Source organism: Struthio camelus, chromosome 3 (assembly GCF_040807025.1).
Source record: "Struthio camelus isolate bStrCam1 chromosome 3, bStrCam1.hap1, whole genome shotgun sequence".
NCBI classification, from domain to species: domain Eukaryota; kingdom Metazoa; phylum Chordata; class Aves; order Struthioniformes; family Struthionidae; genus Struthio; species Struthio camelus.
Genome location: NC_090944.1, coordinates 81,503,049 through 81,517,787, shown reverse-complemented (window position 1 = coordinate 81,517,787; position 14,739 = coordinate 81,503,049). Strand labels below are relative to the sequence as shown.

Genomic DNA, 14,739 nt, shown 5'->3' with positions numbered 1-14,739 from the left:
CACTGGTCCAGCCCGCTGCCCTTCACGAGAGGGAGTCTTCAGCACAGATTGTCGCCGTTTTGGTAACGGATGGCATCCGAGCTAGCCAGCGGCCAGATTAGGTTAGGACGCTTTTTCATCCTTCCTGTTTGTTCAAAAATTGTTACTCAGGCAAACAGATATTCTGTATATTCTATACCAGAATATTATATGCGTAGCAGAAGCTGTAAACTTCTTTGTTCTGCAGCAGTAGCTGTGTCAGAGAAAGAATTCACAAAGTTTAAAACAAACATCCCTCAGTGCAAGAAAGAGACACTTGCTTTCTTCTTGTTTTGCAACATAGTGATTCATGTAAAGTTACCTACACTGAATTTATATGTCAAATAATTTTGCAAGTGCATATTTTGGGACAAAGAGGACCAGGATCTTTTCTTTAGCCTTGAAAAAAACAAAAATGGAAAAGGATTCGGTGAAATTCATGGGATTTAATTTGAAGGATTTCATTTAGACTTTGTGGTTGCTTTTTGCAGAACTTTTAGCAACAGTTTGGAAGTCAGTCCAGCGTCACGTCAGGCTTCCCAGTTTGTTCTTTAATCTCTCATGCACGTTTCATAGAATAATATAAGTGGGAATGTGTTGTACTTTGTATATGTGTACAGGGTCCCAGTTCAGCCTGCAGTACGCCACAGTACAGACTCTAGTAATTAGCTGTAGAGGGGGTGCACGTTATTCCTGTGGCTTCATTCCCAAATCCGTGTTTGGGTGTAAGGTACAATGAGTAAAGTGTTATGTTGTATTTCATAGCACGTGCCACAAGGTGGCAGCCAAGTCAAAATCATTATGTCAGGCAGCCAGGTTTTGAATTCGAGGACAGAACGAGGAAATACATTTTGCATTCGTTTGGGCAGCTGTGATAGTTAGAAGGTTCTTTGGCAAGCTTATATTTTCACAGCTGCTGATGTTTTTGTTAGGCTTGTCTTGTTTCTGCCTTTTAAGTGACTGACAACTCTTGGGAAACATATGCTTCTCTCAGAGATGGAAGCACTATAAGCTTCATACTAAGTCTGTCTCATTCTTTAATTATGTCTCATTGCTCGCGTTTGTGCTTAAGGACTGCGTTCTCTGATAGTGGATCAGCGAGAGGGATAGCCAGGGGTGTTTTCACTGGTTCTGGTTCACAGCACAGGATTTGGTCCAGGCTGGAGCTCGGTGGGCTGTGCTGCCTATATGCTGTAGAAAGATCCATTTCCTTCCATCCAGATGCTTTCCCATAATCACGCCTTGCTCTTTGGCATTCCCAAGCTTACCTCTCGCAGCAGGTCACTGATGGGAAACAGAGTATGAGGCCTAAGCAGGAAGAAGTTTGGGGCTTTACACATCAGTCTTCCCAAGTTCATTTTAACTTTTGGCAGTAAAGGAGTTTCTGCTTTGCCTGGAGGTCTAATCAGCAGAGCTCTGGGGAAGCTCACCTTCCTCTTTTTCATCTCTGTAAGCCTGGAGCACCGTATCACCGATAGTCCTGATGGACCTGGCTGGATGCAACTCTGTGAGGAACAGCTTAGAGACAAAAATCTAATGCCCCCGCACAAGATTGCCCTATACCATGTTCCCAGCAGCCCAAGAGGCAGAACCCAAGCACAGATTTCTCACCAGACAGCTAGGCGTTGTTGTCTAGTGGCAACCTGTATTAGAAGTACCATGTTGTTAAATAATGTGATTATAACCAATGATACGAATCTGTTTTCTCTTGCTGGTTCAAAACCCTGGTTTGTTTTGCTGAAATTAACTAAAAATAGTTCAAAGCGCCACAAGGTTTCTCTTAAGGTTTTTTGTTTGAATTTCGAGTAAGCAAATATATTAGTCTGTGCAGAGGTTTTTCCAAGACTTTCGAAAAATTAGTTCTCATTTTGGTTTTGGTGCATAATATGCTAACTTTAGACATGATTGCACTCTTTATTTTCTACTTCCTCTGAATGTAATACCTCTGCAATAACGTTCTGTGTCCTACTGTTTGGAGGTATAACCTACTGTAGAGTAATAACTTCACTTAGCTGTATGAATATTTCACTGAGATGCGTTCATTTGGCAGTACATACAATGAAACCAAAAATTAAACTTAAGGCTAGTGTACCTTTTTTATCTTAATCCATTTGTCAGGCCCGTTTGCACGGAAGCACAAACCCCAAACTTAATGATGTAATGCATTTTTTAAGCAGGTATTCTATTACCTTAGACTAGCTCTGTTGATTTGTTCTTCTTTTTGAAGGGTAGCATAACTACAACTGTTTTCTATAAAAATTCTGCTGACTTAATGAGATATGTAACACTAATCTTGTAGATTCTTTGGATCAGGTTTTGTATTGGAATGGACTTTTTATTGCTTCTTTCACTTGCGCACTTTTGCAAGAATGTTTTGAAAATGATCAAGACACAAGTATGTTTTAGCTTACCTTAGAAAAAGTTTAACAGAGGTACAGCGGTAGCTCTGCCAACAGGCAGTATAATATCATCGACCATCCAACTTGCAGCGTAGTAGTTGTGCTCTTTTCAAGCAGGTCTTTTGTGTCCCGTGTCAGCAAAAGGAAATAAAATAATGGGACATTTTAATTTATTCACTTTGACTTACATGAATAACTGACACACTTTACATGTTCTTTTCCCTCTCCACTTTACGTTTTGTTATGGTGAACAGATAATGAATGTTTCCTTCTGTTCCATTTTGGATTTCCTTGACTTTAACTATTAAAAATAATCATCACTGTACAGCTGAGCTATGTCCTTTAACACTCTTAAGCTTCCTGGATTTTCAGATAAAATCACTAGTGAGAGAAAGCAGTATATTTTGGAAGATTCTGGCACAGCTGTGCATAGTTGCCATGCAGAGGTGCTGTTCTTTCTGCATTCATACATGTTGCGTGTAAAAATGGATTCTGAAGTAAGGTATAAAGACTTGAGCGTTTAGGTGGAAATAGGTAAGATGTTATCATTCTGTTAAGCTTTGTGTAGATAGTTCTTGAAAGCACAATCCCTGCAAAGTGTCTTGAGAATGACCTAGCCATAGATTTTCAGGAACATCTCACTTCACAGTAATGTTTAAAAGATAACCAAAACTTGATACAATGTTATAATTGAGGAACGGAAACCAGAACCTGCTTAATCCTTTACTGTGTTAGAATTAGAGTATCTTTGTAGTTTGAAAGTAGATTATCAAATAGATGCAAATTGGCCAATATAGATTATTATCTTGCCACAAAACGTGAATACCTATGAGGAAATCAACTGAGTCATCTTATGGGTAGTCCATATGTGAATCACATTATGCCTACTTTAGGAAAGCTGCTCTCCTGCAGTTCTCTTATGAGAACTAAGACTTGATCTATGTAGACGTAATTTGGGATGAAAAACTTCTTTGTAAAAGACTGATTAAAAAGTATGACAGTGATTCAGCTAAAATGAGTGACTTGGGAAGGTGGGGAGGTTCTTTTTCAGGTTTGATAAGAACCTCTCTTGGCCACCGTCTACTCTTTCTTCAAGTCAACACTTGAGTTTCAGTCTACTAGGCAGGTTTTAGTCATTTGCTGCCCTGTTATCTTTACCTTGATAAGACCAAGAATCTTAGTGCTGGCAGAAGAATACATTTCACGTTGTTGGGCACGAGTAAATGTACAAGTGTGTGAGAACAACTGTACAGATCCCGTGAAAGGAGAGAGAGCCTATGTGACAGTTCTAACGATGATTTTGTAAACTACGCGAGTATTTCTCTTTCGACATTTTGTGTTTCGACACTGTATGTTCCTTGCATTTTGAATCTTACCTCCCACCTTGTGAGCTCAAAGCACGCTCTGCCAAAGCATACGTGGAGATAGGCATGAGCCTGCAGTAGAGATGCCCAGCAGGGCCCCGTGGGACTGACAGGGAGACAGGGAAGGAAGGGTCCCCAGCCAGTGTCTCGTGCTGCGCTGTGAGCTGCAGCGACAGTGTGGCTACGGAGGCCTCTAGCCAGACAGAGCTGCGAAACGCCCGAGTTGGAGACAGGCAGTTGAAGAGACTGCATGTTGTCATTATGAGCAAGCCTAAGAGAAGAGTGAATAGAGCATAATAGAACATTTCATGCGATCGTTGCAATTCCAGAAAGTATGCCATGATGATCCTTAGTTAAAGTGCGGCATTTCTTGGATTGCTGGAGTTGTTCAGAAAGGCAAGTGTGTTAATGGTGATAAGCAATATTATGTAGGTTTCTCTATTTTTGTTTGTTTTGGTTTAAAAAAAAAACAACTAATGAATTTTGTGTTTTTTTTTCCCCTGCCCCCTTTTTTTTTTTTCAGTTGATATAGCTTTTAAGTATGTGGAAATAAAAGCAAATGTTCTGCCAGGGTTTTTAATCACCTCACAAGTGATACTGTTTGGAGTAGTTTTGGTAGTGGCTAACCTGCATACCTTGGTGAGCTGTGTAGCCGGTTGTATGTTACTGCGCAGCCTGCGCTTCTGGGCTTGCTGTGTAACCACGTATCCAAGAAGGGTGGTGATTTTTAGAAGCACCACATTTACTGCATGTGCATAGTGTGACTGCATTGCTCATGAGCTGCACAGAGTATAGTTAAAATTGCTGTGGTTGAAGTGGAAATAGATGTGTAAATTGATGTTTAAAAGGAGTTTTTTTCATAACAGAATTGTGGGAAAACGCTGCATCAGTTTCTTGTTGCTCATCATATCTATTACATTTTAACTAGCCTAACTTCAGACCCGGGAAACTAAGTGCATTTCAAAAACTAAATTATTTTTTTCTTTGATCATGAGTTTAAAAGCAGATTTTGTAGCAGTCACTTTTAACTATGAGGAAATGAAATATTTATGCAGCCCTTATGACAAAACAGGTTTTCAATTATCTGGCATATACAGTTACTCTGTATCATTATCATTAAATGCTTGGCTTGAATGTCAGTATTGTTGTTTTAACATTTGGTGTTCTGTCTTGGGAATGGGTGGTTCTTCTTAATCTGCTTCTACTTAAATCTTGTTGGAGAGAGTCATATTTTGCTATGAGGTAAGGTTTCAGCTTATTTATTGGCACTGCTCTTCCCAACTGAAAAAATATTTGTCGGTGAGAATGCAGAATTCTCCCTGAGCGTTAGCTTCCTTTGTCTTCCTCGTGCTGCCTGTTGCGTTGCGGGTTGTTTGGTGTGATGCTCGTCGCTCCTTCCACTAGCTTGAGCGGTGGGATGCGGTGGTTTCAGCAACTTAACAATGCATAACTGGTTATCCTGCGGCTGCATTTTAGCACTTGTCAGTGTCTTCTCAGCCTGTTGGCTATGGTTGCCTGTAGCATCTGGTTTGTATCAGATACATCCTCTGTCAGGGGACTATGCGGTACATTTGCTAGGGAGGTTGGATGTGATGATTTCATAGGTCTTTTCCATCTCTAATGACTGTGATTTATTTCTGATTTAGGAGGTTAGTCCTGCACATGCCTCCAAACACCTTTTTTTTTCCTTCTCTTTTCTTTCCTTTTTTTTTTTTTTTTTTTAAAGTGATTTACAGGCAGTTAAAAGAGTAGGTTATAGCAAAAGAAAAAAATGGGTAGGGGGAACTTCTTGCAAGTGAAACCAAAATGCCCCAATGGAGTTCATATAAATCTCAGTCAAGGACTCCTAGCATTCTGTAAATAACTATTTAGCTTTCAAAGTCAAACAAGTTTCTGGATAGAATTAAAAAAAACTTCAAGTGAAAAAATAATTGTTCTGTAATGTGCTTGTCATGTATACTTTATTGATTCTCTAATAATTTTTTTTACTACTTGCAGGCAAAAATACTTGTTTATAGCAAGAGTGTGACAATTATTTCTGTACCTTTTTTCCTCTATACTTTGTTTTTGGAAAACAAAAAACAGAAATCATGGGAGAAGGCTCTGAGATCAGTATATCTTCATCCCAAAGGATACTGCTCTGTGCCACATGAAACGACTTTTTACCGGGGGGAAGTGGAACAAGGCAGAGATGAGATGAAACGTCTGGCTGTTTTTTTCTCATGTATTTACGGATACATGTGACTTTAGCCATCCAAAACGGTGTTAACATTGGCTACACAAATGATTGTGTTAGACTATTAAGAACATTTTGCAAAATTACAATTGGTAGTCATAGAGATGAGTATTTGCTCAGGCCAGTTGTTCTGGCATTATAGTTTCTTATGACAGAATTGATCCAATGTACGTTGGCTGAATATTTCTCAAAATTATTACTTGTTGCATACAACTCTCAACTGATCAGAGCTTTATGATGTAAAAAGTTGTTAACCTTTCTCCCAAAGGCTTTGCACGGGATGATATACCTGGCTTTCAGTATATGTATTACATATAATACATATGTATTATAACTGCGAGAATATGAATAATTTTTTGTTATGGAAAAGACTGGACTTGTGTAACTGAAGATAATCACTGATTTTCTCTGTGTTTGTTGACATTGATGATTGACTGTGTTAACGGCAGCGGCTGCCTGCTCTTGCTGGGAAAGTACTTTGAGTACACAAGTCACTGCAACATCTTTTTATCCAAAGTTGCTTGCAAATTCCTCAGTATAATTTGACTTGACGCTGGCCAAGCATTACTTATCTGGCCTTCTAGGAGTGGCATGTAAGTCAATGCTTGCACCAGACACAGGAATCTAGATAATTTGAGTAAGACTGAATGACTGTTTGGTCTGTACGTTTGCAGGCAATCATAGCAGTGTTACAGGGACTTTTGACTGAAGCTTGAACCAGCTTGTAGCATTAGTCATTTGTCAAGCAAGCAGACCTTCTCCCACACTTTTGGCTCTGTTTCTACGTGTTGGTCTCCAAAGGAGGGTTAGACCATCCCTGTGTCCTCTGAGGAGAAGATGGAGCTTTCTTAGCTTTCTGCCATTTCCGCCACAATTATGTTCTTCTCCCCTCCTTGATGCTCAGCTGTGCCAAAAACTGCTTTACTGATGGAATTTCTAGCTGTTATTTCTTGGCAGGAATGTCAGGCAGGATTGCGTCAGAGCGCTTTTGGCCAAAAAAGAAGCTGGAACACTTGTCAGTCACAAATCAATTCTTAGAGAGGCTTGCGGGGTGTGTGACACTTGACATTTCTTTACATTTTTCAAAATACTTCCAAAATCACTGTATCTCTGCAATAATTTCTATGCTTAGGCTTGAGCTAGTGTTGTGCCTGGATTTCCTTTTTTAGTGCATCTTTATACGCCTGCCTCCAGTGAGAGCCTTCCCTTATCTCCTGTTTATTCCGATAATTGTTACAGATTCCTGTTTGAAAATAGGGAGGAAAGGAAGATGCTTATGTCTTTGGTTATGAGAATTTTTTTAGTAATATTTTTTGCCCCAACATCTGCATGGTTGAACTAAATCAGAGGCACGGATTAGCAACCATGAATTGATAAGGGGAAAAATGCTTTAATTGCTATTCTTCAAAGACATCAGTGTTTGCGGATCAGGTCATCTGGTATTCTGGTGAACTGGCCTGGTGTTCTACTTTCAGATAGTCTGACTGTACTCTTCGTAATTAATTATTTACTGTCTTTCAACCCTGCTCTTTCTTAAGTTTCTCCACATTACCCTGTTGGACAGTGCTTTGGACAATGATAGGGCTTTTTCTTTGCAATATGTAATCTCCATTAAATGTTATTGTGCTGACTCTGACCCCGCTTGCACAACTTCATGGTTTGTTTCCCTGACTTAATTTCAGTGCAATTGTTCATAAATCAGGCCATCGATTTACATTTTTTTCTTTTGTCTGGAAATACTTACCTCAAAAGACAATTATTGTATAAGTCTAATATAAATTGGGTATTCACGAAAATACGCCTAATCTTAAAATGCCTTTTTTTTTTTTTTTTTGCTGTTGATAGCTTCATCATGCAGATGTGGTGATAGTCAGCAGTACAAAACCTGAAGATACTCCAGTCAGCTGGATAAAACCTGGAACCGTTATTGTCAATTGTTCTCGTGACTTTCAATCAGGTAAGAGGAGTTAAAAGGGAATAGTTCTTGAAAGTAATGTGATGAGTCTTTGAAGTAAGCGTATGACATGTTGGGGACAACAAAGTGTGATTAAAAGCTATGTATTTGGGAGAGGGCCCTTTAAAGTGGGTACCAGGGATATATACATGTGTCTCTAATATATAAATAGGAAAAAGATGTCAGATGACGGAAGAAACACTAGAATAGATTCTTCATACCGGGATTATATTTAATAAGTGATGATCCTGTGGATTCTGAGAATTCAGAGAGAAGACTTTCGGATCATCAGATGTGTAATTATTTCAGCATGTTGTCTGTTAAGACTTCAATGCCTCACCTGGGACATGGGGGAAAGGCAAGGAGGGCGAAAATGTCAGCTGTGATGTACTGCAAAGGTGTGCTTAAAGAATTGTGCAGGATGGAGTAGAAAACACATGAAGCTAAGTACAGGCAGAGTGTCTTCTATATTAGCTACTCCTATGAAAGAGTCTTGATTTTTTTTTTTTTTTCCCTCCTTAAACATAACTTAGCTTACTGTTTTGCAGGGAGGTAAGTATTCATTAATTTCTCAGTTGAAAAATGCTCAGTATTCTATTCGGGTTAGGACGAAGAACTTTTCCCAGAACTTTTTCTATTCCACTGCTAGAACTGTGTTTCCTATAAAATTCCTTAAACTACTATAAAGATCTTTATATGTTTTCTAGATTTTTTAATAGGATATTGTTTATGAATTTGACTGTTCAGTGTCCTGATGGCATTATATTGTGAATGAATAGGAAAATAAGGAAATATACAGGTAGTCTGATCAGTTAATATGCTTTTCTAAATCTATCATACCTGTGCTGATTGACATCTAATGATATAAAACTGGGATAATGGGCATAAGGCCAAGGAGAACTAATTTTATGGTCCTGAAGCTAGGTGTAGTCCCTGAGGACAAATTCAGCAGACACTCTAAACAGAGCCAGCTAATGGAACATCAGGCTCGTCCTAAAGCAGCTGCTATTCCTGTGCAAAGTGTGGCCACAGGAGGAGATCCTTTTCCGTCTTTTTCTTGATATCCACTTGATTTGAACACACACTGTGGATGTGGGAGATCTGTGTTAAATTTACCCAACTGTCCAAAGGCATTTGGACACTCGTCACCCTCCTCCCAGAACAGCACTCTGGTCGTAATGGCTATTTGAGAGGGGTACTAAGCCTTATCTCTTGTTGATGCTGTGCAAGTTGGTGGAAAATAATTAATGTTTTGTTAAATCAAAAAGGAGCGGAGGGAAATTTTGACATACTATTCTAATAATTAGGAGAAACTATCTCTCTTCAGTGCCCACCTATTTTGCATAAGGATCATTGGACATAATTGTTAAGCATCCTTGGAGCAGGGGTTGGCAGATGGGTCTCCTCAGCAGGCACTCAAAACATACATACATACATACAACATACATACTGTTTATATGAAGTAGGAACGGGGGAGAAAGGGAAAGGGGCACAGAGGGGAGGCAGTGGTGGTACAGCAGTAGTATCTAAAAGAAGGGAATGGCCCCTCCTCATTTTAATGCTTTTAAGCAGAAACTACTCAGGTGTCAGACTTGGAGGAGAAGGTGTGGGGCTGTGTTCACAGCCTGGAGATGAGCCCTTCCATGTAGTCTGAAGGGGCGGAGCTGACCTCTCCCAGCTCTGCATGATGCCTGGTGTAAAAAACACCTTCAGGTACCTCGTTCTCCCCTTCCAATGCAGAGGGAGCCTGGGTCTTAACTTCAGGGACCTAACAGTTATGCGTTGTGACTGCACGACACTTCTGAAGTGCCTTCAAGCCTCAGCTGCACTATAGAACTCAAGATAATAGTAGTGTTTTGCATCCCTAAAAGAATGCTGTTAGGGCAACTGCGTTCAAACATTGGGAGATGTTCACATACCACAGCAACATTTGTCCTTAAGGCAGGAAATGGACTGGTGGTAACATTTGGCATGAGCCTATAGATTTCTCTCCATTTATCTAGTTGTGGGCTGTGTGTTAAGGATAGTGATTCTTTTGAAAGGCATTATGAGATTTTTAACAAGATAGTGTAAATAGGAACTTATCTACCAAATGTCATCTATCTTTATGCTTCTGCTTTTGAGTCTGCCAGAATCTTGGAGAAACTCTGAAAGAACAGCAGAAACACATTTTAGCAGCTTTAAGAATTGTTGGCCTGAAGACATCCTAGAGAGGTACACGAAACACAGGTGTCTGTTTGACAGGAAGAATGCACTCAGTTTAATTGCAAGATATTTATTAAAAGCCTATTGTGGAACAATTATGACCTTAGAGAAACCAGTAAGTCTTCTAAGTGATTCTTCACTTTCAGTACACAGTGAAATCTGTTTGGCTGAGGTGCTCAGAAATTTTTCTGGGTTTTCTCAATGTCCAATTTAACATCTGTAGGGTCACAGGAATTAAATGAAGCCTGAAGGCAAGAATGGCCGTGAAATGACTTTTATTCTTGCTAGCTGGTGGCAAGATTTCTGTCTCATGTAGGTATACATGTAGCCTAGCACACACGTATGTTTTAAAAGCACTCAGAATTTGCAAAAACATAGTTATACTGGGCAGGTCTAATAATGTAAGCCAGGAAAGCAGAACTAAAAGTGCTTGCTCTACAGTGACTGAACAGTTTTTTCAAAGCCTTTTTTTTTTTTAATCTGATAAAAGTTTTAAGTGTTTTTAATTATAAAATGTTCATATAATTTCTATCAATGCAACACCTTGTTCTGCTGTAGTAATGATTTTGGTATGAAGTGAGTGGTGGTAGCCTCTTACAGCAAAATGCTTTATATGTAAATCTATAGGAATTAGGAATGAGTTTCTGAAAAAAAGTTAAGGATGCCTAAATTTATGGAATTTGATGTCACCCTCCTTCTGGGTCACTTGAAAGGTCCAGCCCATACTGTGTAGTATCTTAGTGGGAAATTCAACCGTTTCTCCATTGCTTCTCCGCTGTGACCCTACCGGACTGCCTGAACAGACAACTTGCATGTTACTCTTACCCATCTGCACAATAGGGTACAAATAGGTGGGTGTAGGGAACATTATTAGGGTGAATCAGTGCGGGAAACACAACATCTGTGGTCCAGCTGATCTTCTGGCCTAAATCCAACACATGGAGAACTGTTCTAGCCCCCAGCTGGAAAATCTGTCTGAAGTGAGTTTTTGCAGTCCTGTGGACTCAAGCTCATGTGTGCATCAATTTTACCTCTAGCTTCACCTTCACTCCTTGAAAAAGCCTAGCTAGTCATCTTTGCGTAGTGAGTGTGTAGCGTAGGCAAGCTGTGAGTAGTTTATTGAAGGGAAATCTCCAGTTCCAATATGTATTTACACACATGCTATCTCTGCCCTGATAAAGAAGTCATTTTAAGCCAAATAACATAAAAAGTTGAAATGTTTCTGTAAAGCACAGCTGTCTGAAAGGGGATTTTAGCTTCATTCTTCTTACTTCATTTGTCTCTGGCAGCTATCCCAGTCTGGTCTCAAAGCAACAATAGTCAACTTATGACTGTGATAGACTGTTACAACTTCCAGTAAAGCTCTGTCTTTGGGTCTAAAACTGAACACCTCCAGAAATTTTGTTTTAAACATAGTAAGTGTTAATACAAGTAGAAGGCTTTTTTAGACGCCTTCTTATTTTGAGTTTAATGTTAGGACTGTCATCTTACTCCTTGGTTAGCTTTGTCACTGAAGTACAGATGCCAACTGGTGATAGTATTTGAGACAGGTTTAGAAAGCGAATTGAACGAGGCTGAGTGTATCTGCAAACAGGGTCTCTTGCTCTCTTCGTGACAGCTGTGAGAGTGGGTATTGCATGGCCCAGTGCTGTGCTGGCTCCTCTGCACGTATGTCTGCCACGCTGATTGCAGCTGGTGATTTCTGTGTCCTTCCACTATGGGGACTTTCATTAGCAAAGGTGATTATGCAAGATAATGTGAGCATTTTATGGTAGGTACAGAAGGGACAACTACAGTGAGAGCTTGGGTAGGTCAGGAATTGCAGTTCAGTTCCCCTGAAGGGGAAAGGCTAAAGTTGTCAGTGCACAATCGTTATTTTTTATTATACTTATGTCTACACCCTTCAGAATGAGACTAAGGCCTTGATGCACCCACAGAGACTAAGTTGTGAATTTTGTCTTGGAGAAACTGCATCTAGACAAAAGTTATTAAGAAACAACAGAAGAGCGAGCCAAAAGGAGGGCTGCAGGAAAAAGACAAAATAATACATTTAGTCAGAGTAGCTAATGTGTGATTATTATATGACATGTTGCCACTAGAAACACCCATGTGTCAGTAAAACTGGAGCCATTGTAAATTGTATAGACTCTTAAGAATGTCCGCTTTTAATTTTAGTGTCCTGCCAGTGAAGAAAACTTTTGCTGATCAAAGTTTTGCATATTTTGATTTCAAATTTTAAATCTCATTGGATAATAATACTGTTCAATACTTTATGATCATTTCATTGTTTTCTTTCACTGAGATAGGCATATGAAAAAGAAGACAGTCTTTATCAAGTTCATTCAGGTGTTCTGTTAAAAATATAGGTAGCTCTTCAAATCCTAGTGCCTGTCAGGCTTTTTTTATTCCCCTCTCTGTTTCTTTTTGTCCAAAAGCAATTATTTGGATCCTGGAATTGGTTTCTGTTTTTTCTTATTCTCTTTTCAAGTATGTGCATGCTTTGTCAGTCGCAAGTGTATGTTTGCATCACGTGCGTTAGGGCTTACGTTTGGTGTCTGATTTTCACACTATTTCCTTGTCAATCTTCCTAGGTGATTTCCATTTAAGTATAAAATAAGCCATCTATAATTTTGGCATTGGCGTTAAGCTGCAAATCAACATGCAGAATTTTTTTTTGTTTGGGGACAGCTTTCAAATACACGTGCTCCCACTCACCAAAGCTCCTTGATTTGTTAGTGCAGTATTTTCATTTTACAGAGAAACACCACTGTGGTCAGCAAAACAACCATCCTGTTGAAAGTGATGTTTGTTCTCTTGCGATAGCAATGCGAATGCAGGTTAGTATAGCTTCAAACACTGTAAAATTTGGTCCTCTCTTTTGGGTTGTAGAAATTGCTTCTACATTTGGACTTTTTTTTAATTTTTGCTTTGCTCTTTTGAAAATCCTACCTACCTTCCATTTTAACAGCAACTCTGCAAACAGTTAATTAGGGTGACTAATGCCAGTTACATTTAGTTAGAGAAAGGTAAAATAAAAAGCATATTTATCATAATTATGATAATTATAGTCAAGCTTGCCAAAACCACTTGTATCAATAAACTAATGTTGCCTATTCTTACAAGGCAATTAAGGAATAACTATACCTGTGTGTGGTTTTGTGTCATGATGGATAAAAGGTCCAAAAATATATTGTTTTATGTGGAGGCAATTGTCATTCAGAAGGCAAGAGGGAATGAGGCCATTGCTGAACAATTAGTATCTTCCGTTCTTTTTAATGTGTGAGAAAATAATAGCCGTTCTCCATTTTACCCAAATAAAATCTCCAGCGCCTTATTTAAGATTTTTCTCTGCTACTTTCCTGTAAATGGTCTTGCCTCTTTTTGAAATCTGGATGAACAATACTGCCGTAATAGTGCAATGGATGTTTTTCTTTCATTCTACAACCGTGAAATTAAAAGACTCTTAAATTTGGTTGTTGTTAGCCTTTGCCCTGAATGTTCTTTCAGTGTAGTTTTGGAATCATTTGAAATTAGCGTTCAGCATTTATGATGCAGCTGGTGTGTGCTGTCTGTCTTGTTTAAAAACAGAACATGGTAAAAACCACAGAGAGATGGATCCAATCCCAGCAATACAGGAAGTGGGACCTCCACTGCTTGAAACTTCAGCCCCTCTCTCCAGTGCCCAGGTAATACTTTTTAAAAAATAAAAAATAAAAGCTAGATAGCCAAGTGTTTAAATGGGACAACGAATGTGAAAAATGTCTGTGCTTGATTCTTTTTCATCTGCGTATGGGGACTACAGTACAGAGCGTGCCTTTTTGTTGCATGCCTTGTTGTGACCTTGCTCTGGTGTTTCCTCTCAATTTTTCTTTTCAGTATGTGCACGAGGGCCAAGCTTTATTTGACAAAGTCCTAAAACTGGAAGGTGAAGGCGTTTCAGTGAGGAAGGGAGGTGAAGCTTTGTGGAACAGCAACAGAAATACAAAATACAGAATGTTCCTAATCGCCAGGGCCTAGCGTGGGGAGATAGTTGTGGGGGGATTCAGGGCTCAGTGATTTCAGTGGCGTTTGGTCTTGTATTTATTTTCTTCCCTCAGCCCAAATGTTTTCTTCTGAATTAGGCTTTCAAGTTTCTGCATGTACTTGAAGGGCAGGAAGCGTGTTTATTCTCAGAAGCAGAGTTTTCAATCGGTTTCTTTCATTCACCTGCCAAGGCCCCTGTCTGGACCTCGGGGGTCTGGGTCTGCGCTGTCACCGGTGTAACGACAGCTCCGATGTTTGAAGCAGCCGCAACTCTTTGCTGTGCTAGAGACGCTGCTATCAATCGTTGTGGGCAATATAGAGAGAAAACGAGGGCTTGAAGTGAGGTTCTGACAAGTAGGAGGGCTTTGAAATTTGGGTGTGATTATTTGTATGTCTGCCTCTGGATTCCGCTGTTGTGTTTGGGAAAGCAGTAATGAAATGTGTTTTTTTTTTAAGCGCTCTGATTCAGTGTTCAGCACCTCTTACCAACAATTTCATGGGTTAGGGAGGCAATCTGGAATTTAGATGGTCAGAGAACAA

General features: G+C 39.5%; 1 protein-coding gene across 4 annotated transcripts in view; it reads left to right on the top strand.

Moving 5' to 3' along the window:
- Positions 1-14,739, top strand: part of MTHFD1L (methylenetetrahydrofolate dehydrogenase (NADP+ dependent) 1 like) — a 158,688-nt gene that overhangs the window by 11,074 nt on the left and 132,875 nt on the right. For all 4 annotated transcript variants that reach the window (XM_068938738.1, XM_068938739.1, XM_068938736.1 and 1 more), the window contains exons 8-10: positions 7,863-7,974; positions 12,934-13,013; positions 13,765-13,862. In XM_068938738.1, coding sequence (XP_068794839.1) covers positions 7,863-7,974; positions 12,934-13,013; positions 13,765-13,862 — 290 coding nt within the window. The remainder of the gene's footprint in view (positions 1-7,862; positions 7,975-12,933; positions 13,014-13,764; positions 13,863-14,739) is intronic.